The 27,797-nt window shown below is 42.2% G+C and overlaps 1 protein-coding gene across 1 annotated transcript in view; it reads right to left on the minus strand.

Annotated features, from left to right (window-relative positions):
- Positions 1-1,517: 1,517 nt before the first annotated feature.
- HAO1 (hydroxyacid oxidase 1) overlaps positions 1,518-27,797 on the minus strand; it is a 28,712-nt gene continuing 2,432 nt past the window's right edge. Inside the window, exons 2-8 of the mRNA XM_049801098.1 lie at positions 21,834-21,985; positions 12,986-13,241; positions 9,360-9,535; positions 8,248-8,339; positions 4,828-4,986; positions 4,496-4,565; positions 1,518-4,117 (exon numbers count right to left, since the gene is read on the minus strand). Of these exons, the coding sequence (XP_049657055.1) occupies positions 4,047-4,117; positions 4,496-4,565; positions 4,828-4,986; positions 8,248-8,339; positions 9,360-9,535; positions 12,986-13,241; positions 21,834-21,985 (976 nt within the window). The 3' untranslated portion in view covers positions 1,518-4,046. The remainder of the gene's footprint in view (positions 4,118-4,495; positions 4,566-4,827; positions 4,987-8,247; positions 8,340-9,359; positions 9,536-12,985; positions 13,242-21,833; positions 21,986-27,797) is intronic.

Below are 27,797 nucleotides of genomic sequence, written 5' to 3' on the forward strand. Positions count from 1 at the left end.
AAGTTACTCTAAGTGTCTGTTTGTTTATATTCAGAAATTCCCAGTAAGACAGACAAGTTTCATGCTTAACCTGAAAAATTGGGGATGGAGGTGGAATTCTTACCAGTTCCAGAACTATTTGTTTGACTTGGCCACTAGTAGAAATAAAACACAATAACATGTCCCAGAGTCACAGTGAGAAGTGGAGATCACAAGAAAACAGATCATGTCTTTCACAGCTCTTCAGCTTCAGTGCACTGAATTATGACTTTTATTATTTACTTATTGGATTCTCCACCCTGTGTGCAGGCTCCAAGCATTCAAAAAGCAGCAGGTCTCTGCTTCAAAGAACTAACAGGTTAAGCGAGAGAGTAAAATCTGTCCTGAAGCTACATTAACCTCCTCCTCCGCTTTTTATCTGAAAGGTCAGATGGTCTCACAACCCTTGGTTGACTTCTGCCATCTTCTGCTCACCAGACTGCCATGCCTGCAGTCCTGCACCTCTGCACTCTCCTCTGCTTTATTAAACTGCCAAAGTCTTACGGCAAATATGTTCCCAATACAGCCAAACCTGTCCTCCGGGCACAAACCACTCATGTGTTGCATCTCAAGCTGGTCTTTTGCAGAAGTGTATTGTTTTTTCCTAGGAGGGCCCTGCTCCCTGCATGTCCAGCCTTGATGAGCAATATCAGATCTCCAGACAATGTTACAGGCTCTTTCACTGACCTTGTCACTTTGAAACAGACTGTCTTCTTTAGAACTTCTTGCTAGAAATGGGTCTCTCAAGTTCAGTTGTTGAGATCCCAAACCAGGGCTGAAGCATCTCCAAATCTCCCGAGTGGTTTCGGCACATCCTCTGTAGAGTGCCATGCTCTTCCATATTCTCTTCAGTGTGTTTAATCCTCTATTGGCTCACTGGACCCAAGGAGACAACTTGGTGGGGATGAGTCCAGAAAGGGGATCTTCTAAACTGACAGCACCAGAGAAATCCACATGTAGGCTGAATATGAAACATCAGTATGAAAAAGCCTGCCTCACATCTTAGCCTCCTGGGAGGTACCACTTTCTCCTAAAAAAGTACAGGATCCTCCTCCTCTTTCATACTCTTAGGTTTTGCTTTTGGTCTCCTCTCTCCACAAAAGATCTGATAAATATTCTCTCATTAAGAGCTGCAATGTCCTTTTACAGGGAATGTTCCTGGTCTACCTCAGAGGTGGTTGGAGGTGGAACCCCATGAGTGTTGGAACCCCATTCAGTTACTGTTCAGTCACCAGCCTCCCAAATGCATTGTTTTTTTTCCAGGCACCCAGCACACCAGTTGAGTGCTGTCTTTCTGGGTACATAAATATCACTCACTGTTCCTCTTTTATTAGATTTTTTTCTTTATAGACATTTTTTCTTGGTATCTATGACTTAATATGGAGTCAAGGTAAAGTCAGAAAATAATTTCACAATTAAAACTATCAAGACACTGTGTTTGTTATTTGACATACAGTAAGACAGATATACTAAAGTATCACAAATGCAAAATACACTTTGTGTTCTGCCCTACTTCTATGTCTTGATCTGAGGACTATGAGTAATTGTTCCTAAGAGCTGGGTTCACTTGTCACTTTAGAAGCAAATATTGTATTTTTTTACTTAACATATCTCACAAACTCCTGCTATTTTCTTCTGTTATATTGCTTATATTCCCCTCACAAACTGCAGAAATATCTACTGCCACCACCTGTTACATGTACTGTTTTCTCCTCAGCTTCTCCAGGTGAAGCAACTGTGAGGTAGATTTTTTTTTTCTTAGCCTAGGCATTGTTCACCTTTTAACATGGTCAAGGGCACTCAGTATTTCTGCCTTCTAACCTGAAACCAAAACCAAACAGAATTCATACCTTTTTTTTTTCTTTTCAATAATTTCCAGAAGCAGTTGTGTGCGTTTGTCTCAAAATCAAGGGAATTTCTCTTCACTGTGGAATATTTTAAAAACAGAAGTCTACCAGGCAAATTAATTTCATTTCTGTTAACCCTATCTCACAGCCTTTCAGTATTTGGCTCTAATTTGGGGTTTTAATGCATGTCTATTCTTATTAGGGTTGAACTGGAAGGCAGTCAGACAATTCTCAGATAACAAGCAGGAAAAAAACCAATGTAAACTCATTATCCCAGAGGAACTAGAAATAGTTAATTACACACAAGTAACAAAACAGTTTCCTTGCCATCAGAATTTATCCTGAACGACAGAGTTACAGAACTTTCCTTGAATCTGGCTAGGGCAAAAGACAGGAAACTGCATCTTCTAAACTTTAGAAATAGATCTTAAGCATGTAAACATAAGATATTATGCCCCTATCTTTTAAGTAACATTTATATTATCTAAAATAAACAGTCTTTCTGAAGTTAGTCTAATTGACATCTGACACAGTCCACATTGCAACAGATATAAGTGCAGTAAACAGCAGAAATTATGCTTCTCTGTGCTCTGAGAAACGTTCATATTTCCTTACACAGATAAACTTTATTTTGTTGCTATGCAACCCTCACACAACACACTACATTCTGCAGTAAATAAGAGTACAAATTTTACAACTGAAGGGCAAGCATGTGGCCTTTTGGGTTTTCTCCCCATTTTGAGTTCCAGCCCCAGATTTAGTTCACATTGTAATATGCCATCATTTTATTACAAAGCTGCCTCTAAAGCTCAATAAGGGATAATTCAAAAGAGCAAAAAGGGAGAGTCAGAATGCATGAGTCCTCCTGACACTGCTGGGAAACAAATGGTGGAGCCAGTGATGTCAGTGACAGTGGAACAATGAAATGAAGGCTTTTTTGTTTTTTTTAAAGCCTCCTTAAAAATGAACACTAAATTTCCACAAGATTTTCAAAACCTTTCTGCAGTGGCCTCTCCCTGCTCCCAGTAACATTGCTATACCTGCAACAGAAGTGAGACATATGAAGAGCCACCCTTAGTTTTACCCAAGATGAGATTAGTAGAACCTTACTGTCTGCTCACTTTGGAAAAGGTCACTTTTGTGTTATGTTTTGTTCTTTACAGTTGTAAAATTTCTCCTGAATTCAGTGAGTATTCGGATTGTTCAGAGAATAGAGGAGCAGATCCTGTATGTCTCTATCCTCATCATAAGCAGAGTGGGTAACACTAAGATTTATCTGTCTGAAAGGTGTTCATGGAAACTGAATAGAGCCACTAAGATCTTCCCAAGTCATGGGTTAATACCTCAATTATTCAAGCTTCTCTTTTGCACATGGCTGCAAATCCTACAAACTCTCCCAGGTAGCATCAGCCTTCACTTGCAACTGTCAGCAAGTGAAGCCAGGTGAAAAAGGTGAGTCAGGGCTCCAGCTGGGTGCAGTTGGCAGTTTGGTGAAGGTAATAGCGCTACAAGGATTTGCACCAGCCAAGGGTCTAACCCATACCTGATGCACGTACCTAATAGTTGTCTGATTGCAAAGGGATTTCTGTCACTTAAACAGCAGAACTTCCCCAAATTCACTTTGCTGTTCATTTCTTCACAATGAAGAGTCCTCTGAGCTACATGCTACAAGCCCACAGGCTTATAAAGTAATAACACATAGTCGCTAGGGAAATGACACTATGTTCATAAGGAAGCAAGATTTAATCTCTATGATCTACAATGTGATTTCTCTAAACAGTGACAAAAAGTATCTTTTAAAATTTAAATTTCTGCATTTTGATAGCTGTTTGCTATCAAAGCATTTCTGTTTGTAGTTTCATTTTAACAGCTAAGTTACTTCCAGGCATGTAAGTTAATATTAGCATTTGTTGCAAAACACCTCAAAGTTTCTATGTTGGTCTTGTATAAAGGCCCATCTCTAATCACAACTGCCAGTAGAGCAGCTTTCCTGAAGAGCCTAGGAGAATATGGAAACACCTGTAAAATTGGCTTCAAGTACTTTTGTCAGCAAGTGATCTCCTACAGACCACCCCTTCTCAGTCAGGATTGCAGGATGAGGCCCAAAGAGTGAACGCAGTTGCTTTTTGTCTGGTAGCACACTTTCTGTACAGGCAACACACTAGGCAATAGTCTTCAGACCTAAATCTTGGAAAGCAAAACTTGATGTCTTCGTATCAGTGTCCTGCCAATTTCTTCTACTCTCTGGCATCCTGGAGGAGAAGTTACATATCAGTTGAAAACCCTGCTTTTTTATCCCACTCTAAGCCTTTTCTTTTTCTATCCCATAGAAATCTACATTCTGTCAGATGAAATCCACCCCTTAGTGACCAAGGATTTGCTACTACCTTTCTGCAGATTTATTGCTTTCCTTCTGAAAAACATTTTTACTTAATCTACTCAGTTCCCCATCTATAAGAGAGAGATAACAAGTCCTTTCCCCATCTCTCCATAGCCTGATCTGTTTATATTCCAAACATTTCCATCTCCCTTCTGTAGGTTACAACAACATCTTGCCCAGGGCAGATAAAAGCTATGAGGAAATGTGAGACAGAGGTGGTTATTATTGAGAGGAAGCGTTGATGTCTCACCTGTCAGTGCCATTGCTAGGCGAAACTCTTCCTTCAGCATCTGAAGAACTTCTTTTGCTCCTTCTTCACCCTAGATTAGGAGACAATATGTACTATTATGTGTACACATAGCTCACATGCAGATACAGACACATATACATGTGCCAACAAAGTTTTATGCACAACTGTAACTCCCGAATACTTGTCATAGCAAATTTTAGATGAGATGGTCTGGATACACACAGCCACCATCACATACGCACCCCTGTGTGCACACATATACATGCATACACTAAGCCTAAAGAGTGAGTCTAGATATCTAAGAACAGAAATTTGAGCTTTTTCTAACTTACTTGATAAACCAAGCCCCAGACGAGAGGTCTGCCGATGAATACAGCTTTGGCACCAAGAGCTAATGCTTTGAGAACATCTGTGCCTTTTCTTACACCACCATCTAGGAACACCTCCACCTTCCCTTCCACAGCCTCAACAATTTCAGGCAAGACATCAATCTAAAAGAGTGAAACCAGAAATACAACTTGTCTATTTCTGTAACCCTATTTAATTTTTGAATGAACTCTTATGTATAGGATCCAAGCTTTAAAGAAGCCAAATGAGCAATTGCATGCCTAACCGTATGCACAAACAACACAGCTTTGTACTGAAAAACAGTAGTGACTTAGCATGTTAGCAGATATATACAAAGGTCAAATTAATTTGAAGAGTCACATTAGTAAAATGAGAATCAGCAGGGTCACACAAAATGTCCATCTGATCTAATGACATGTATCTGACACAAGCCAGTATCAGATGCTTTGGAATAATATAAGAAGAAACAGCAAGCACAGAGGAGGCCTTTCCTTGATATTACCCCCCAAACTTCCAGTGTTCACTAGTTTGGGGAAGAAACCGAATCACCATCACTTTTTAAATAATTGTTTTCACTTTCTTGTTTAAATTTAGTATTCATTTTCACTAAGGGCCAGCTAGCATCCAGAAGCCCAGAGGCAGGCATTGTACTTATAGACATGGAGTAAGAGAAAGGTGTGCCCTGAGGAACTTAGAGTTGGCTGAAAAATTTTAATGAATATATTTTTCTTTTTGAAAATACATCTTGATCGTAGGAATAATTGTAGAAGAAATTTCTTCATATAAGAAAAAAACTAGCTTTCCTCTGAGTTTTGAGCAAGGCAGGAAATGCTTTCCTTTAATGCGCATCTACGTTACTTTCACCAAGCTCTACTTATCCCCTACACCAGTGATAAAGGGTAAGGGGGAAAAGGATTTTGAGTGCTCCCAAGTTATAAGTAACCAACCAGGGAGTTAGGTAACATGTCCACACTATGCAAGAGGTCCCAGTGAAGAGATGAGCCTCCTGAATTCAAGCCTCAAGTGTTAATTATAGGGCAACTGTTCCTATAACACCTAAGTAGTTCCTATTCATGAAAATCAGGAAAGACACAAAACTGGAAGCCAAGTACTAAGGAGACTGGAAACAGTGTGTGGTAGCAAGACAAAAGGCACACAAATTCATGTCTTTCAAATACAGATGTGATTTATTTCCTTTCTAATGGATAAAAAATGACTAGGAGATGAGGGGGAAAAAAAACTTGAAAGTGCAGTTTGTTTTTAGATTTGGATTAAAATTTTCTTGAAGTTTGGCACTTGCTGTGATTTTTTTCCCCTCCCTTTGGTTTTGCTCTCTTGCCAAACATATATTGGATCTATTTCCATATACAGAGACCACTTTCTACATCCTGACAAACTGTACCAACATTAAAGTGCTATAATAACTAAAGTATGATGCAAACCATAATTAAAACATAGATTTCCTCAACGTGTAACTAGACACTAGAAATATTAACCAGCTCGGGTTCAGTTCACGTTCTGAAAACCCATGAAGTTAAAGCAAATCATTATGTTTATAAAACAGAAACATTTATCATGATCTGATACAGAGATTTACATTATGAAAACAGCATTGTGAAATGTAGTTCTTTGTACAATGAAATTCAGTGAATACATCAGCTTTAATAGTGCCTTCTCTGCACTGTGGTGTTGCAAAGGAATAACTCATAGCAAGTAGTTTGCAAGTTTAATTTCTGTTCTATTGCAGTTGGCAAAAAATTAATTCATATTTCTTGAGCTTTCTCATTTCTCAAAATGATGTTTTTAGTATCCTCATACGTTCTTACTATTGATTACCTCATACATAGACTTGCCCAAGATTTTCAAATACTCTTAGTGAAATTGTGGAATACATTCTCAAAAGGTGACAAGAAGATAAAGAGGACAGAAGTTAAAGAAGAAAAATTCATTTCAGAAGTATTGGGCACCCACACTCTGAAAATTCAGTTCCCCTTAAGGTGTCTAAAACTGAATAGCTGCACACTCTCTAGCAACATAAAATCATATTTGAAGAAAGAAAAATCTCAGTCTCTTTTTTGAAACTGGAGAAGTCCTGAGATCAGGAGGTCGTTTTCCTACCAGTTCCCAGGAGTATCTGGAGACAGTCAGGCAAGAGCGTCTCAGAGTATAATACCTCAACTCAGAGGACAATGCCTCGACTTCATTAACCATTTAGAAAACCATCTGTGCTGGCATTTGGCTCCCCAGTGCAGGGCTTGGCTGGTGAAGGACCAGCCAACACAACCAGGCAATCACTGGGTGCATGTGAAGACCTCTGAAAATCAGAAGGTGAAGGAAATTGGCTGGGGAAATCCATAGCTGCCCTTCAGGAGAGAAGCAGAGAGCAGAAGTGCTCCAGGGGAGGTGGGGGGGATGCCAGTGGAACAGCAGAGCCAAGCAGATAAGACTTCATGTGCAAAACACCCTGCAGTGAAAAAAGGCTTACCTGTCCCCTTCTCCCTTCAGAAAATCATCATGCAAAACAGGAGGTTTTTCATCAAGGACACATTAGGAATACTGAAACAGTCACAACTGGGCTTTGATTCTCCTCCCTTTCATTCTCTTTTTACTTGTGCAGCTTTCCCACACCAAATGAAGCAAGATGAGTGATGACTGGAATTTTGAGGGGTTTCCTTCACCCTGAACACATACTTTTTCATTTTCCTTCTTTCTTTTTTGCCAGTTGAGAACTTCTCAAATCCCTTTCACCTTTGGAAAAGGCACAGGGTAGCACGACAAGGAAAAGGAAAAAGGAAAAAATCTGTAATTTAACCACTGTGTACCTTTTCCAAAGTTGAAAATGTTTGAAAGGAGAAAAAGGGAGAGTTTCATTCTGCCTTTAGCTGTTCTGTAACTCTGTAATTTTTCAGAACTCCCTGAAGAGTATTAAAAGGGAAAAACAACTCTAGTATGACCTTCAGTGAACTGCAAATGGCAATGGGGGAGGGGGGTTCAAAAAAGGATGAGAAAGGAGAAATAAAAGAGAAGACTGAAAAAGATTTCCTAAAAACTTCCCAATTTCTAAACCTTTAACTGAAATAATACACTATTTGAAATCGCTCTTCTAGATTTCCATGCAGGGTACTGCAGACAAGGACAGAGTGTCCAGGTAGCTTGAAGAAACAGCCTCATATAAACCTTCCCGTGTTTTTTATTTGATCTGATGAAGGGGAGGCTGTGTCTAACTCGGTGTGATGTGACATACATAGAGAAGTAGAGAGAGATTACTACTCATGTGTTAGGGCATATAACACACATATTTACAGGTTTTTCCTCCAGCTACCACATGTTCAGAGAAGGCGAGTAAGAAGCCAAAACGTAGAGAAAACCAGAGACTACTTGTACATATTGGCATCAGTACTTACAGTTGCAGGGACCCCATCAAGCTGTCGTGCTCCGTGATTTGACACCAGGATACCATTTACCCCAATCTTTACAGCTTCTTTAGCATCATCAGCTAAAGAGGGGAAAAAAGAAAAAAAAAAACAACAACAAAAAAAAACACCAAAAAAAAACCCCAAACAAAAAACAACAAAAACAAACAAACAAGATATGCCCTTCCATAACTGGGAGCTTATTGATACCATGATGAAGGAAACTGTGGCATCACTAAAAAGTGGCCAGCTAATGCAAAGCCACCTGAGAGCTTCACCCTTCCAAAGCCCCATCTCAACACAGAAAAAAGTTTTATCTTTAAGCAGTAAGACCAGAAAAGTCATCTGAAATGTTGGAGCAGAACAATTTACCACTTTGGATTAGCAGATGCTTTGGTTGCTAGCTTTTATTTTTTCTACTATGTCCCGCAACTTGTCACTGAGAAATTATTTTGTTAAATTATTTTCTCCAAGCCAAAATTATCAGCATGATTACAGTAATAATTCATACTTAATGAAACCACTTCACTGTGCTCAGTGCTTTTGACAGAATGGAAATCCAGCTTTCCTTTAAGTAGCATCCAACTCAGATTAGAGTTAGACTTTACAGGCACAACGAACAGAGCAAGTTCAATCTTTGTGGCTGCATCTGATTTCAGATAGAACTGACATGATACAAGCCTACCAACTTACTAGTTTAGTGACCAGATGCTCTGGTCCCTACCTATTGAATGTCAAGCTAAACGCACCTTGCAGCACAGTTGTGCAAATAATCTGACAACTCCGGGTACTTATTAAAGCAGCTACTTCTGCAAGTGTCTTGCTTGCTGGTTCCCTAACCATGCATGAGGAAGAGAAGGTTTTTTCCCTTTGACTGTTATTGCCTCTGTTTTGGAAAATCTTCCCTATTTAGCACAGCACAGAAACATGAACATGCATCCAACCATATTCCATATCAGCAAAGCAGAAGCTTCCCATGAAAAAGTAATGCACTTCTATGCAATTCTATAGAAATTTCCCCAACACAAACACTTTTTCTTCCCTGGTGCCTCTGCAAGAAGGGACACCTCACCTCCCCCATAGGAAGCGGCAGACCTACACACCCCTGAGGATTCCTTTCATGATGATGGGCAGCGAGGTCAGCCCTCGAAGCCATTTGATGTCCTCCCAATTGACGCTTGCATCAATCGCCTCAGCTACGTACACAGCCAGTCCGCTATTTTCTCCAAAGTCTTTCCCTGAGGAGAATGCCAGGTCACTGCTTGAAAAGTTTTTTAATCTAAAACAACAAAAGACATAGAAAAATAGTCTGAGAAACACTCATTGTAGCCATGAATCCGTCCCTAATGCCAGCATTTGATATACCTGTGTTAAACCTTTGCTGTACTGCAAGGCAAGAGCAAAAAAAAACCTATCCCAGCATGTCAGATCACAGTCCTTAGCAAGCCAAAACCTTTGGCTGGCAAAGCATTTTATAACATTGGTGCAAGTTTCTCTGGCCCAAGGCAACAGTCCTTGTTCTTTCAAAAGAAATAGGATAAAGTCCAAAATTTAAAGGTTCAGCATCAAATCCACAATCAGGAGGAAGACCCAGCAGTGAAAGCACTAATTTGGGCTCAAGCATCTGTCCTCCCATAGACCTCCCCTGTGACTTTGGGCATGACACTTAGCCACTCCTTTTGCCTCAGTTTCCCACCATAAAATAGGAACAACAGTATCTGCCAGGAGCACTGTGAGGATAAATCCATCAGAGGCTGTGGGACATTCAGACCCTAGAGCAGTACAGGCTGGATGTGAGAAGAGAACATTGATCTTGCTTTACATAACCCAGGACTCACTGAAGTCAAGAGGCGCACCTCAACTTACCAGCAAAAAACCCCTTAGCTTTCACACAGCAAATTTGGTTTTGGTGTTCTTTTTTTGTTCTTTTTTTTTCCCAAATCCAGTGTATTCAGCTACTGGAGGAATAGGGGATCAGGTAGATGGGCAGGGAGAAAGAAATTTTGTTAAGCTCCATGATTTAGATGGATCTTCATGAAGCCTTGCAAAGAATTCAGAATTTTCATCTGTCCAACAAGACCAACATCCAGCCAGTTCACCTTGTGTCTTTTTGGTATGTTTCCTTGTAAAATGTAGGGGAGGAAAATGAAGTTCCTATGAAAACATTAGGTATTATTTGCTGTTTAGCACCAAATTAGTCTCACAGGTTCTAGGAACTGAATGGTAAGTGACAGCCCCTACACCAAAGAGTTCACAGACTTAGCAGACAAAGCAGAAGGGGAAAGGAGGGCAAATAGAGAAATTCAGACTGTGCTTGTATTAGAAAGCTGCAGCAGCCCCGAGTGCTCACAAGCATTAAAAAAACATCAGCGACACGAGGCTGATTGCTCTGCTCTTCAGAAATTGTCTCATTCCACATTGCACAATTTTATACTCATATTCCACATTTTGGGAAATGCACAGGGGTTTTTGCATGGAAACTGGCTAGTTTCACTGCCGATTTCATGCCTGCAACAAGCAGGATTTCACATGGCTTTTCTGTTCAGCTCCAAACCCAGAAGAAAATGAGAAAGGAGTGGGCTCTCAGCAAGATCCAGCTTTTCAGCTGTTGGTTTGTGGAGGGTGGGGTACCCAGAGAAAAACAGAACCATGGATAAGATTATATAAATAACTGTTGTTTTTCTTGGCCTGTGAAATGCAGATCAACACTTGAATGAATGTTGCCTTACATACGTTTCTGAGCACAATGGCACCTTGTTGTTGCTTTGAAACTTTGTTGAAAACCTGAAGCCAAGAAAAAGTTATCACATAACTGAGCAGAGCCCCGCGCTAGGGGAGTTTCACCGCTGACTCTGCAACAAAACACTGTCCAAGTGTCATTCTGAAATCTGAAGTGATTAATTCAAACCTTTAAAGATTACTCCAACTTCATATTCTTTCATATGGTTCACTCAGACAAAACCTTGTTACGGTTCAGTCAGGTGGGGTCAAAGTGTTGCTTTCCTCAAATATTTTGGGGTTGACTCGCATTCAGAAACTCTTTAACCCCAGGCCTTAAAATAATACTGCCCCTAAAAAAAAAGCTATGTAAAGAATTTTTAAATTTCTTTTTTTTTAGGTAAAATGGCAGTGTGTATCAATAACGTTTTGTTAATCACAGATCTATAGCAGGATTACTATACGGGGCATTATGCATACAAGTGTACTACATTTTAATGTTAGATGTGTCAGGGATTTTTTGTTTTCTGGTGCTTTCTCATAAGATTGTACCCTCCTAAAATTGTACTTTAACACAGAAGTCACAGGCAGAGTTAAGGTTGTTCTGTCAACTTTCATCATATCACCTATTCACTCCAAGTACAAGTGTATGGGGGAGATCCAACACCTCAAGCTCTGGAGGTTTTTGGCCTGTGAGGTAAAGAATCAGATTCATTGCACAGTCCCACAGCTTACCTTCAATTTGAATATTATGAAAAACAAGACAGGCCTCAGGATGTGATATTATATTTCTTGCTACGTACATGTTACATATGGTATGTACATAGTATAACATAACAGTCTTAAAAGACATAGGAAGAGCACTTCAGATCCATTGATAATATTCAAAACTAGCTTTCACCCAGAACTCAAATCAAAGTTAATCTGCTTCAAAATATGTTCACCTATCCTTTTTCATTTTTTTCCCCTCTCCGTTTTTGTGTTCATTTGCAGGCTCTGAATAAGAGCAATCACAGTAGTCTTAATATATGCCATGGCAGACCAGGGTCACTACCAAGACCTATTTGCAAGATTTTCGTGAGATTTTTAGCTCCATTTTGCAAACCCAAGTCCTGGATATCCCATCCACTAAATCCTCTTCCAACCAGTCCTTGGCTGCTAACACTGTGCCAGCACTTCAGCATATGTTTATCAGGGTGGTCTCTACAGTGTACCGATTTATATTTGCAAAAGACAAGTGAAATCACTGCCCTTACAACACTGCTGGATAATTCAGTTAAAATTAAATGCTGCATAGACCCTGCAGTAGAGAGGAACTAGAATATAGTGCTGAAGTCAATCATGAGGCCACAAATTCTTCTGAGTTTTAGAAAATGTCCCAAAACACACACGGAGAGAGAAATTGACTCTCATGGAGAATTTAGAAAGACTGATACCCGTGTGTTTCTGTATTTGAGTAAAAGAAGAGTTGAAGTTGCTTGGAAAGGGGCTCCGTGGTTGGTAGTAACGTGGCCTCGGACCCAGTGCAGTATCATAGGATAATACAGGTTCGAAGGGATCGCAACGCTGGTCAGAAGGGACCTTTGGTCCACTTAGTCCAGGCCCCCATTCAGAGTACAGCCAACTCTGCAGCTGGATCCAACTTCAAAGTCAGAGCAGGCTGCACAGGGCTGTGTCCAGCTGAGTTTTGAATACATCCAAGAATACATTGACAGAGGTACAAAGAAATGCCCCATCTCTCCAACTTCCTCAGTCTGCAGCCTCATGTTGCCCAGCACACAGCATCTTTTACAGTCTGCAAACAGCCAAGAAAGCTTAGTTTTGACCCAAAGCAGATCATAGCCCAAGCACAGCAAGAGATATGTGCTCAGTTCTCTGATGTTACCAACCAGTGCAGCATGTGGCACCTGGAAGAAATTCCTTGTGCCAGAGACAAACTTCTGCCACAGCATCTCACAGTGACCATGGCACTGCCACATGCCCATCCCACATCCCACCAGCGGGCATCTACCTGAGGTGAGGAGGAAGCTGGAACTTGTTGCGCACGTCATCGATGCGCCTGCCGAGGAAAGGCGTGTCCACTGTCACGAAGATCCCTTTGTAACCTGCTCTCTCTGCACGCTTCACAAGGGATTTGGTAACCTCCCGGTCCTTGTACACATAAAGCTGCAGCCAGTGAATGCCAGCTGGAGCTGCTTCAGCCACTTCTTCAATGGAAGATGTGGCCCAGGAGCTCAGCATCATCCCTGTCCCCATTGCATGGCAGGCTGGAGAAACACAAAGATATATTCAAGATTACGCAAAACACAGAGGCTCCTCTAAACAGGACCACTTGGCTCACAAGAGTGTGTTGGTGCACGTAATTTCACACTTCCTTTCCTCAGTGTTAATGCATTTTCAGCCTTCCAGGGAATGCTACATTAATAGCAGTTGCTAAGAGTGGTGGGCTGCTGCAAGCACTCTCTGGCTTATTCTGTGTGTTTGTAGGAAAAATTCTGGTGACTGCTGTCTGCATGCTGTTTGGGATGATCCCTGCTCCAATACTGGAAATAGAAGATATAATCAAACTAAGCCTAATCCATATTAATAATTCTTTATCCTATGGGGACCCTGTCTGTAAGCGCCTAGCGTCTGGCTACCACTTGTCAGAGATTTTGGCACATACATTTAAGGACATACACAAACATGCACATTTTTAAATTATTTTAAAAATGCATTTAAGGCTTCCAACTTTTTGAACACTGCCACATTGCTGCAGATCAGTGTCTCAGATCTGTCATTCTCAACATTGCTCTTCAGTCCTCCTCACCACTGCCATACATGCTCCCTTGAGCATTCTGATCATGGCATTTTGGCTGCTTTCTCCCACCCTCAAAATGTTCACTAGCATTAAACCTACATTTCTTGAAGTGCTCTTCTAGTAAATGCCTGTTGTCAACCCTACAGGGTATTTCGGGGCATAATAAAACAGAAGGACATAGTCCAGCAGACAACTTCATTTAAAGCCTCGAGGGGGAAGCTCCACTGTTCTTTGCTTCAACGCTTCTGCTGCCTGTCTCATGGCCTGAAGGAAAAGAACCCCACATCCATTTTGTGATCTCACTTATATAGCTTGACACTTCTGCCAATAAAATGTAGAATTTCTGACCTCACTGAGAGTGGGAGAAACACATGCCAAGTGGCAGTCCCCAACCAGAACACCCCAAAAGTAAATACAAGGACGAGAAGGTACAACAGACAAGTGATCTCCGAAGTCTCTGCTGAGGCCAAAGGGATGGGTGCTCACACCCAATGTGTTTTGACCTTTCCTCCTTTACCTTCAGAAAGCTGTGGAGTGAAATTATTCCTGAGGTGTGGGCAGCCCTGAGGTTAAATGTCATTGAACAATCCCAGACAGGGTCAAGCAGCCGGAGGCTCTGTGCTAGCTGCCTCCCCGGGGCTGATTTCCAACCTGGGTTGCACTACAAACCAGCTAACCTCATACAATTATATTTTTATGAATCTATTACTTATTCTTTTTGGAGTAATCTGTCACTTAATGTAAAATAAAGGAAAACACACTGTAAAACTCAAAAATATTATATAAAGCCTTATTTTTCTTGGTCTACCGCAGTACGCATATTTTTAATGTAAATGGACCTCTGTTTCAAAACGTCATCTCCAGCCCATTGAGGAATTAAAAAGTGGTCTTTACGACAACATTTTATTAAATAAGGATTACAAGTCTCTTAGAGTGGAAACTTATGAACAGCTTATTCAAACAAATTGGTTACACCCTCCCAGGGCCACCAGGCAGCTTTCAATCATTGGAAATAGGGTAGCTATGACCCAAAACTCTCTACATTGTAGCCATTTCATCCCTCTCCTTAAAATTACTGAAAATAGTTCCCTCTCACAGATTAAGTATGTAGAAATTATTTTCTTCTAAAGAACCTATGCATCCTGAATACCTAAAGTCCTGCTAAAATCAGCTGTGGTGGGTTATTGTAAATCCCATAATAAGTGGTTTGCCCAATCAAGACCATTAAGCAATGCTAAGAAACAAGGGATCCTCATTCCTGTTGCTCTGTCAAATACAAGTTCATGAATGAGAGGGAGGGTTGCTAACCCAGCAATTGCAAAACCCTCAGATCAGATAAAGGAAAAATGTAAATGTTATGGTTCAATCTGCTTTTAAGTATCATTTGTTTCCATTCTTTCTTTTATTCTCAAGTCTACCTCTACAGCCCTATGGACACAAGAATAGTTGCAAAAGCACAAATTAAGATAGAAACTGCACAGTAAAATATATTTGGTCAATAGAAGATTTAAAACACAAAATACCACCATATCCTTTCAACTTATCTGCATACATAGCAATAGAGAAAATAATGCTTTCATCTTGTTTAAGATTAGATTTAAGCAGTTTGGTTCAATCAAAGTTCAACTATCTCAGACTGGGTTATGGCATTTTCACGAAAGCATATTCACAAAATTCCTCTCGTCTGTCCTGTAAAGTTAATGACTCTTTGGTAAAGCACCAGCTCAGCATGCGTATTTTGGATCTGCACAGTCAAATTCAAAGTTCACACACACAAAATTTTTCAAGTTCCAGTTTGGGTTGATCTGTACTTTATCTTGATCATTTTAAAGCTTATTTTGACAGTTTTCTAGACTTTCCAAAACATATGATACGTAGTCCTGAAGTGCTGCCAGGGTTTGGTTTTTTTCTACCTCAAATCAGGTTTTGCTAAAGATATACTCCCACTCCTTGCACATTTAGCTGCAGTTGAAGAAAACAGAGGCAATTCATTTCCTCCAACAACTATATTTTACACTTCAGCTTTGGGGTGCTGCAACTATCTCTATTTATTATTACAAATCAGTACTACTAGATCCATATTCTCACAGGATGCTCTTGCAGCAATATGTGACATTTGCCAGAGTTTAAATACCAGATTTTAGTAAACCAGACTTTCCTCATGCCATTTCAGATTGCTTTTAGTCTTTTTTTTTCCAACCCCCAGGTCTTCTTTTACTCTCGAGCATTGCCCAAAGCACACGTTTACCTTTGTACACTCCGCAAGCTCCCACTGAGGTCAATGACAGTGCAGAGAGCATGGCAATAGCCACACACAGGAGGCAGGGGAAGTTTCTGACATCAGGACAATAAAGCTTTGAGTTATTTGTACTCTTGTTTCGGGGCCAAATGCAACTAGAATTGGGATATAGAAGGGTGCCTAGGAAAGGGAAGCTTCACAGCCTTTGCTCCACAGCTGCCTTGAGCAGGCACAGGTTTCTCGGCGCTACTGCTGCCTGCTTGTACTTAGCACAGGGAGGCCACAAGCAAGGACATATGCCTTCTCACCAGGGAACATAAACCTCAATAAAATGGGGCTTTCCTCATTCTTGGGGAACTCAGCTGAAGGATTTTACATAGCAACAAATCAAGGCTGACCACGGGACAGAACCCACTCGGGAAATCCACAGGAGAACAGAACGATAAGGTTTTTTAGCCCTTTTTTTATCCTGAAACCTCAGAATCTCCTTCCCTCCTCTGATGGGGCATCACTTCATTAAGTGGTTTGGGAAGGGTATGGAGTTTGTCCTGTGGACAACCCAGAGGCAACATACTTCAGGGGAGGACACTGGAGAAGAGCCCAGTTTAAGCTTGCGTATTTTGTCAGGGTTACCTTGTATGGGAATGGGAACTTGCTATTTTTCTCTAGCTGTGCAAATTCCCATCGTTTCCCTTTTAGGGGCATCTCTGAAGCATGGCAGCCAAACTGCCCCACTGTGGTCATTTTTCCCTGAATCCACCGGTGAATCCGCTGTCCCCAGGTTACGGCCAGAGGACATTACTTGGGGTCAACACGATGTCCTTTTGGCACAGTGGTATTTCTCGAGAGAAGTACCTATGTTCTTGGAGATGCATATCCTAAGAAACAGAGTTGTTTAAAGTACTTAACATTACTCTCTTGACAAAACACACTTGGCTGAGAAATCCCCTGCCCAGCCTTACCTCACTTACCCCTTACAAAACGCTGTGTGCGAGTTGTGCCTACAATCATTTTGTTGACACGATGCATTTTGTCAGCTGCACAGGAAGGCTGGAGGCAGCAGGGAAAAATACATGTGGCCAAAATAGATCTGGCTGGTCTAGGGGGGCTGTCATGCCAGATTGCCTGTGTACACTTGCACCAGAAAGTCCCCTGGCCATGCTGGTCTCTGGAGGGAGTCAGGGCCAGGTCAGTCCAAGCCATGTTGTCCCACATGAATATCGTCCTCTCAATGACTCTGGAGTAGCCATACCTCAAAGTTAACATTTTTGGGAGAGACACCACATAGGAAACAGGTGAAAGATGGGTACAAAGTCCTGCTATTTTCACTGTGGCTGAGCACAAAGAGCGAGAGCGCACTAGATCTCTTCTTTACAGTCACGGGCACATCAGAGGAGCATAAGGAACCTAAGTTCAGATGCTCAGCAGCATCAAAGCAAACAAAACCCACGGCAGAAGTTTGTTAAGAGCCAAAGGAACAAAGGTGGTGTTCCCTCTCCAGTGGAAATGATAGACCTGCCGGTAGTTCAACTACAGCAAGGTGGGGGTGGGGGGAAGTTTTTCGGTCAGTATTCCTATTCTCTGTCTGGCAAAGCAAATGGTGCAGTCACATCGCAGGTGATGGTGAAACCCTTCTTCTGTCAGCAGTAACTCAAAGTTGTTTGAGAGCAATTGCAGAGGGTAAATAAATAAAATCACCAGATCTGAGCAACTAGCACTCAACGTTTTTGAAAGATCTGGCCAAGAACAGAGAGTCAGGCTGTTCAGCCTGATTTTCAGGAAGTCAGGGAGTCAGGTATTGCAATACCCTTTCTGGGCTAAAACACAAGAATATAAGGTAATCGGTCAGTAAGAGAGCATTATGTAATTAGCAGCAATATAAACAGAATAGAAATCTCAATAAAATAATGCTACATACCTGTTTAAAATAATGATACGTATCTGTTTATTATTAATTAAGGTTTCAAAAAAATTGCTATTTCTTGCTCAGTAGCTGGATGGTGCACAAGGCTTTGTTTTGGTGTACTTGAAGGTGGGACCTATTTGCAGGAGCATGAGTACTACTGGACTTGTAGGGAGCGCTAACTGAAGACGACAGGGGAACATATTGGTTTGCAAGCACAGCATGAAGTCAGGATGGCAAATCAATGTCTTTGCATGGAGGAATAGTGACTCTTTTGATGGACAAGCAAGAAAAATCAAGTAGAATCAGAAGAGTTCTGTTGAAAAGTGTTTAGAGAACAGCCCTTTGCTCTTTAATGGTGGCTAAGATTATTCATCAAATTTGGCAAATATTTTTAGTAGAAGAGGTTGAAATTGGAGTGGGAAGGATGACAAAAATTCACTTCAGTCAAAGTATCATGTATTAGTATTTTCATAATGGAAATGTTTTCTTCTGAGCTAACACTTTTGTTTCAAAACAGAACAATGGCTAAAAGCATTAGCTACTAGGAAAATGAAATAAAACATCGTGGTTTTGATTCAACATTTCATTTAATCCAAAACAATTTTCCTCCCAGTTTTTCAGTTTCTACCGAACAGAAAATCTATTATTTGGAAAATTGCCACATACACTGATGAACTACAACTAAAATGCTAGGGAATATACTTGAAGACGGACCTGGAAAAACTGGGACAACTGCCAAGGTCCATGTAATACTTTCAAGGACAAGAGAGCTTTCTCTATAAGGAGGTCTCTATAAGAAGGTCCATTCAGACATGTCAAAGAAAACTGAGGAGCAAACTTATTACAGCCTATATGGACAACTTCTTTGCTTTTTTCTTTTTTTTAAAAAAAGTTCTAGCTAACAGAACAATAAGTAAATCCAACATCTGGATTTGAGGCTGTAAAAGTTTTGACCATTATTACAGTTTATTCTTCTCAGAGTGGAGTTAGTTAGCCCTTGAAATAACTTACATTGCGTTGGATGGCCTGTCACCAGCAACTTTTAAAATTGCAATTGAACATTTTTTTCCCAAAAAGATCCTTTAATAATGAAGCAGAATTGTCAGTGAAGGCGTCTTTAAGGCAAGCTGCCAGACTTTGCCCTGTTTTGGGAAACATGCACGCTCCTCTCCACCAGCTTGGTCGCTGCGGGAGAGCATCCCTCAAGGAGCAGCAGCAGCAGCAAGGGGCAGCAGCTCCCACAACCCTGACAAGCCCGAAAGCAAGGGGTTGTGAGGGCAGGGAATTTTACTTAACAAGAGACACCATGACATGCCCTTGTCCCTAGAGAGGGTATTTATGCTGCAACATGCAGGTCTGCTAGAAAAGCAGAGCAGTTCAAAGCAAAATGCTGTTACTGAAGGAAATTCCTTGGCAGGATCAGGCATCGTTCTCAAAATACAAAAAGGTAGGGGAAGGAGCCGTTACTGCTACCTGCACCACCCTGCTCTGCAGGTAAGGATGGTGTGAACCCAAGATTATCTCTTGGGGTTTAACCCCAGCCAGGCAGCTGTGCGGCTTGTGGCACGAGAGGAAATGGCCTCAAGTTGCGGCAAGGGAGGTTTAGGTTGGATATTAGGAGAACTTTCTTTACTGAGAGGGTTGTCAGGTGTTGGAACAGGCTGCCTAGGGAAGTGGTTGAGTCACATTCCCTGGAGATATTCAAAAACACATAGACAAGGCACTTCAGAACATGGTTTATTGGGCATAGTGGACTCAACCTTGAAGATCTTTTCCAACCTAAATTATTCTATGACCTGCTGAGCGGTGCCTGGGCACACACACATGCACACTGAGTGCTGCTTTGGGCAGCTGCCATCTCCCCCAGCACAAGCCAGGGCATGCACTACCTACTTCCCTGGCCAGGAAGGGGCAAGATTCAGACCATGTCATGCTTTTCAAAGATCATTGCAACAGCAGAGGCACCACCACATACGTTGCTTCCTACACACCTGAGCCAAAAGTCAAGCTTACGAAGCACACCAGGTTTGCAAAAGCCGCAAGACTATGGATCAGACTTTCTTGCCTTGCGTAAATTGGTGCAGCTGAAGCAAAAGCTGATTTAAAGCAACCAACAATCTGCTTACTTATATTTCAGAGGTATCGCAGAATTTAAGAGAAGTTGGATGTGGCAAACCTCCAATACCAAATGTCCCAAGTTTAAGGGAACCTTTTAGCCAAATATGTACTTTATAGCTAATCCCTGTCATCTTATAAGGTCAAACGAAAAGCTTGGCACCAAATGCCCCACTCCAATTCTAACAGAGCACAAAACCGAAGCTGTATTTTTTCTACAAGAAGTGCTAATGCAACACAGAGGGTGTGATTTTAATTATGTTCTCCTTTGAAAGTGATGAAAAATTTACCAACTCCAATAGATATGTTTACCTGAATGCACATTCAAACTGTTTTGAGTACACCAAACTCTCCTAGCTTGAAAACCCAAGAACATTAAATACAATAATCATATGCCATAAGTTTGAAAATATAAGTGCACAAAAGTCAGAAAACTCCAAAATTAAGTTATCTACCACAATCATAACTCAGTCAGCCACTCAGTAAGTCAGCCTTACTGTAACACTTGACTTTACAGGCCATTATAAATTTATGCCTTAAACCGTGGCCAGGCTATAGCACTGGTGGGAATTTTTGCTAAGGAACATCCTGAATTTTCTGTGTTTCAAATCTCGCTCTTAACATTGCATTAATATGTTTGCATTGAACAGTATAATGCTCCAGAGTTTCCTCCCAGCATAACCTGGCCCAGAAATAATCTGCAAGAGTTACCAAAGGACAGGACAGCACCAAGGCATCCCACCCGACGCAGCTTTGCAAACCAATTCAAGGTATTCGAGCTCCATCGTGTGGAATATGCCAGCATATACAATAGGCAGAAAATCTTTGGCTTCCCAACAAATTTCTTGGGAAAGGGAAAAATGTTTCCCCAAACATACTATATATAAAATTGGAGAAATCCGCTTTTTTAGAAATTGCCGCTGGAGTTGCACTGCAGCCCATCATGGTGCACATCGCAGCAACGTGGTTTTTAATGAGACTCGACGCTGCAGGGCAGATAATTAGACTCACTTCACACTAGCGTTTGCTGCATTGGTCATGGAAATGCTGTTATATGAATAGCTCAACCACGCACAGGATTATTTTTATTTTTTTAATATCGCCTGTTTAAGTTTTCTATCCTTTTTCATTCGGTGCTGGATCATCAACATGCATAGCCCGATGCTGTTTGTATGCAACAGGCACAGTGTGACCTCTTTCTTAGATTTTGTGTCATTCTGCAGCTTGGGTTAAAGGAGTAGGGAACAGTTTCATATCTGAATTCTGGTTAATGTCTCATTTCTCATAGCCTTTTAGGCTTCAGCCTCCATGCTAGCAACATCTTTGTGCAGCATCTAGCCCAGAGGGGCCCTTATCTCACTGGCTCCCTGGGATGCTCTCAAAGAGCTCCTTTCAAAGCAAGTATTTTTCCCAAACAATCAAAGGCTTCTGAATTTCTAGAAGCAGTTCTGTAACAGGAAGAATGTTGCCGTGACAATATATATAGTTATATTTATAGAACGTATAGAAAGATATGTATACAGATGTCATTTTCAATTTTGTATTTGTTACAAATTATTCCCCTCTTACATACTCCATTTCTCATCCCTGTTTCAGAGTGAGGGAGAACCTGCACACAAAACAGGCAAAGGAAATCAGTAAAAACAAAACTACAAATAAACCAGATTAAGCAGCAGCTCAAGCCCATCCTGGCCACAGCATCAGGAACAAGAAAGCAAGCCAGGCTTCACAACCAGAAGGCACAGTATTACTGATGAACAATCTCTGCCTCACCGCGGAGGGCACTTTGCACGGTTTACCTTTAGCAGTAGCCGTCTCTCCATCAGCATGAGCCATGCGCTGCATAGCGGTCGCTCCAACGCAGACTGGCATGCTGATTTTCTGCCCCAAGACTGAGGTTGACAGGTCCATTACCGACATGTCTCTGAGCACCCGGGGGTACAGCTTCCATCTTCACAGAGACAAATAAAGAGAATAAAAAGCCTGCATCATCAGAGTTATTTACAGTTCTTAATAGCCAAGAGCAGATTTTTCTCCCGTCAGGAGAAACATGGTGAAAGCTGTTTTGGGGCTGGAGCAGAACCTCATTGTGTGACCCAGAGCTGCAGCAGGACCTACAAAGTGCACAAAGCCAGGAGGGAGCAGGCAAGGAGGCACCGAAGTCCATGGAGGGTGAAAGAGGCAAAGAGCCTTTGAACATTACTGGCTGGTATCATCTGAAAGAAAAGACAGGACCTGCAAAATATTAAGATTCACAGTGAGTCTCAGCCTCCCCGAAAGCCTTGAGGCAGAACTGGATGACAGAGGGTTTGCAGGAACAGGAGAGGTATTAGCCCCCCCTCAGTTATTCCTTGTATGGACTAGGGAACCAAAAGACATGGGATTTTTTGGATAAAACTAGCCTGGCCAGCATGCTTAGCCCTCCTTGTCCCTGTGCTACGAGTCTCTGCAGTGAGACTACACAGAAATGAGCTTCCATGTGGGAAGCAGGCAGGCAGGATGGCTGCCCCGGCTTTCCTCAGCTCGGGCAGGGTGTGGAAATCCACTGCACTGCATCTCTGCTCACACAGAGACCAAGTCACTTTGCTCGGAGAGGTCCTGTCCGCAGCAGTCACCAGCTGCCGTGCAACACGTAGCCCGTGAGACTACAGCTGCAACCCCAGGGACAGCCTGTCGTACTGCAGGGACTCCAGACTTCCAGGAAAAGACCAAACGTGGCCACTGTAATTTGGTGCAGGAAAAGACCGAGTAGCACAACTGTTTTCCCAATGGGGCAAATTATGGTCTAGTCCTTGAATGATGTGGCCCAGCATCTGCTCAACCGTTCCCGACCTTGCTTTGCCTTCAACACGTCTGCCAGAAACCACATCAGCCCAGAGCTGGGCTTTATTCTCCACTGGGCTCTTCAGCTCGGGTACTAATGGAACCTGGCTCCAAAACAGAGCAAACTAAACCACGCTTAATCTGAAATTACATTTTATTGCAGTCAGGCTGGGCACCACATGCTTGCACTCACAGAGATGTTTCTTTTTCTCCCCCCACAACAGCAGCACGACAGTATCGCAGTCCCTCATGGTGGGGTCAACTAGACGACACAGCAGTATCCAAACTGATCTTAATAGGGTTGTATTCCTGGGGCTAACCTGTGAAATTGGACTTTTTCTGCCCACGCAGGTGATGCTGCAGCGCAGCCACTCCGACTACAAGCCACAAGAGGGGGTGCATCAGCAGGGGCTGTGCACTGAGCCAGGCCAAACCCTTTCTGCAAGCGGTAGGTAGTAGGATACACATCACTTCTCACTAAGGCATCGCCTCCCTCTGGAAGGACTCTGATGGCTATTGAATTTTAGTTACAGAACATAATTAAAAGCTTAAGCTCTACTACTGCTGAACCTGACTACCTGCTCAGCACCAGAACGTCCGAGTGATAACATTATTATTACTAGCACGGAGATAGCAACCAGAGCCACTGTTACCCTCAGACTATGCTCTGACAGCGAGTAGTAGTCAGTTTAAGCTTGCACATTAAGCTGACAGATTATAAGAAAAAGAAAAGACACAATCTCTTTGTTTTATAGAAAGATGAAGAGACATTTCCATAAGAAGCTTGGGACAGAGCCAGGACAAGACCTAAATTTCTGAAGCCCTAGAGCACGGGGCCATGCCAGCTCTCCAGGAAGCGCTCCCCAGGAGACCTGTAGTTGTGGGAGTCAGCTGTATTATTCAACGCCAAGACACATACCGCAAGTATGTCTCCTCAGACTTGTTTTCATGCTATTGTATTGGTTTGTTATTTTTCAGGGGAGGATGGGCTGAGGGTGGGACAAAGAAAACATGACTTTTTTCTCCCCCTTTCTTCCTAATCAGCCTTCAGAAGGCTTTCTCCCAGCTCCGAGACATCTTTTCCCAGGAAATATAGAGAAAACAAAAATCTTTTAATATCCTTGCTCATTTTTATGGTGAAACTCAAAAGCATAAGTATGTGAAGTATCTCGCTCTTCCCCAGCCTCCTAGTTTCTCTGCTGTCCCAGACCTGTCAGATTTTTACTTCATGCAAACCACTGCCATCTCAAAGCACACACGTAAGCATCAGTCTTGAAGCACCAACACTTCTATAGTGCTTTTAGCTGGGAAAAGAAACAGAAAAAGCAAAAATCCTCCCAAGTGCGTATGCAAGAAAAAGGATGCTGCTTCAAGTAGCAATAAACAGCATCCTTCCAACTCACCTTTACGTACCATCAGATTACTCCGTCCATAAGCTTTTTGGGGTCCTAAGGCTCATTAGCCCTCGACTTTAAACATAAATGTCTATTCCAACATCTTCTGTGGCTTCACTTCCCCTTGCACCTTATCAGGTCACATCCTCTAGACCAACATCAAGTCAATACTCATAACTGAGTATTTACTAGGTCCCACGAAAGACACCAAAAGGGATCACTACCTCAAGTATTATACTTCTTAGACAAAACCTGATCTTGCTTTGGAAACATGGGTGTTTTCAGCCATGAGTTTGCCAGACACTTGAAGTGAGACATTTTCTGGACAAGCCATAGGGAAATGCCCTTAACAACGGCAAGCAGAACCCCAGAGCAGTACTTCCCAGTACACAGAGCATGCATTCATTAGGCTGCCACACACCACCTGCTTCCTTCTAGTCTTTGAGTGAAAACGTTTCCTGGATATCTTGTAAAAAACTTGATTTTTTTTTTATTCACCATCTCCTCATCACCCACGTTTTTTTCCAGCCAAGTCCACATTTGTGTGCTGCAACCAGCAATTGCAAGCGAGTACATCTTTCTTGCTAGCTGGAAGTGGGGAGATGCCACAGTGGGAAAGGCAGCAAGCACTCCTGATTTAGGTCACTTCAGCTAAATGCCATTTTGAAAGAAGGATGAAAGGGAAGTAGGGGGGATTAGTGGTTTGGTTTGTTTGGTTGTTTTTGTTTTCCCTTCATGCTCAAAAAACTTCAGAATGTAAATTATCTTGCAGTTGGGTAAGAGGGAGGCACTCACCGCTTTCCCCACTCATTTTCAGCTGTGAAAATGCTGAAATTTTCAAACTGCAACACACTTTCAAGCAGCTCTCCTCGTTTCCCTTCTGAGCCTACACTGAATAATCGCTCTGTGCTGCATCACAAACAACACGCTTGGGAAAGGATGCACTGCTTGGGCAAAGTCTCCATTCCAACTTCAACCCAATTTGCTGCCTTGATCTCCCCTACAGCTCCACATCCCATTGTGAGGGGCAGGTGCTAGTGCTGTGCAAGGCAAAGCAACAGCTACTTCCGCTTGAGGAAAATCAATTTTCTCTCCCAGGGTGTCTTGCTGTCTACACAGTGACTCTTTTCACAGCACTCTGCGAATCCAAGGTGAAAGACATCGCAGAAATGTAACCAACTTATTATTACAGGCATTCCTTTCCTTTTCTCCCCCCCCCCCCCCCCCCCAACTTCACATGCTTGTCTGACACCATCACATTCTCAGCTTTGCTTTTTTTTAACCAGTATTTAAATTATTTATGTGCCTAGTCATTTTAAAGTCCTTAATACCTAGCTACAAGATGACAATAGGTTTGCAGAAAATAGGCATTGATGCTGTCACTGATAAGCAAGTGACTGCTGTTCCTCGTACATGACAACAAAATGCGTCTCCTCCAAAGGCCACCGGGGAGTCAGTGGCGGAACATGTCACGACAGATTAGCAGAAACGTGTTCCTACACATACAGATGTCCCCCTTCATTACAATGCCAAAAGGGGAGATTTCAGATTGATTTCTTGAACACCATCAAGCTAAAGGCGTCCCGACCTTGTCATAAAATCTATTCTCCATTCAGGCCCCTTGGTTCCTTAACAACTTGGGAGTGAATTTAACCGCCAGACAGCACGGAGTGGGAAGGACACACGGTGTTCTGGGACACAGGGCAAATGCAAGGTGAATATGGTCAGATGCCACAGGGAGTAATGTATGCTCTGACAGCCCAAATCATCTTTTCCAGCCTTAATGCCTCACTTACACCAGAGCCATGTCCACATCATTTGAAAATTATGAATAAAAATAATTATCTGGTCTTAGCAGGAACACACTGATGTTGAAATGTGAGCTCTGGTTCTTCCCTCAGTCCCAGAAGAACTGGAAGCTAGAGGAGAGTTACTGTACCTGGTGTTAACCTTATCTTAAACACTAGCTTTTTGGAAGCATTTTGTACTCTGGTAGCTGATTACAGGCCCAAAGTACTTTAAGCTCCTGTGCTGTCAAAAGGCCAGGACATTCATTTTATAATCTAATGAGCATGGATTGCGCTGCTCCAAAAATTGCATGGGCCATTCCAAAGGTATTGCAGCATTTATCGACACAACCATTCATTTGCTAGATTAGTCCTTAATAATAATCTATTTATTTCTCCACAAATACAACTACTCAGTTGCCAAAAAATAGAGAGCTCAGACAAACCCAGCACTGATTTTCCTCCAAATACAATCCATGCCGACAGTCTTGCTCAGCTGAATAATCTTGCACCACAAAAGTATGGGCTAACAATTCATGCTTCTGGTTCAGTTTTGTAGTTTCTTCTCTTCCATCTAAACATAAACATTTATACATACATCTATAAATACTTAAATAAAGTGTAAACATTTTTAATCAGGCTGAACCCTGCAACTAAGCTTCTGACAGTGGATATCAACAGGAGTTCTCTGGCTGTGGGAAATGAAGCTGAACGTAGTTATTTCTTTCACAAAGTCATGCGACTGTGTGGCACGGGGTGGGGGGGTGGTTAAAGTCCATCTTACTTCATATTTACCCACAGGAACAGGGAGAAAACCAGTAATATGCTCAGAAACACACAAGGACTGCATGAGAGTCAGAGTGAGAAGCAGTCCTGCATCCTTAATGGTTAGGCCACGTTTCTTCCGACAGCATCAAAGAAAAACTGAAAGATTTTAAAAGTTGCTGGTGTCAAACAGGTCTTATAAACCCAATACTGTGAAATCTTTATACCAGGTTTCTTTCTACCTTTTCTAGGTGTGTTGCCAGGAAGCCATTGTAAACACAGTCTTATAAACTCTTAACCCTAGCATCCCCCGTGCTAAGAAAACGCACCACAGCATGCGTGGTGCCCCACAGCAGCTACAGGTGGGGACTGCTGTAGCTATCAAGATGGAACCCCTGGAGCCCTGTGCTCAACGGGCTTCCACAAAGCTTCAACAGCCCATCAAAGGGGCTCACCTTTGCAGAGAGGAAGGTGTCTCCGGCTGCAGGCAGCAAAGGCACACTGCTTACTGGAAATATTTCGGTTTGCAAAGAGAGAGGTACAGGAAGGCACTAGGAAAGTTGACAACTATTTAGCTTACATTTTTCAGTGCTATCTAAGGGCTGACTTAACTCTGAGTGCCTTTACTATCACCTCCCTGAGGACGGACAAAAGGGCACATTTGCCCATGAAGCTGTAAATCACTATATATCCCTGCTCCAGCCCTGCATCCTTTCCATATCATAGAGGGAAAGCTGATAAGCGCCAGCAGATGACTTCAGGTGCAATGCCCACCCTTGCAGGAAGGGCTGTGCTGGCGCTGCAGCGACCAGAAAGGAGAGGACCGCGCGTGTGACCAGAGGAGCTGGCTGTCAGGCTTTGACCCCAGCTCTCCCACTGATCCGCTGGGTGACCATCAGCACGCTTCTCCGTGCTTTGCCGGACACTCTGAAAGAGATGTAGATGCAGAGCAACGGAAAGGTAACAAGCAAAGCTTTGACGTCAACATTTCTGC

This window comes from Accipiter gentilis, chromosome 5, assembly GCF_929443795.1.
Source record: "Accipiter gentilis chromosome 5, bAccGen1.1, whole genome shotgun sequence".
Lineage (NCBI taxonomy): Eukaryota > Metazoa > Chordata > Aves > Accipitriformes > Accipitridae > Astur > Astur gentilis.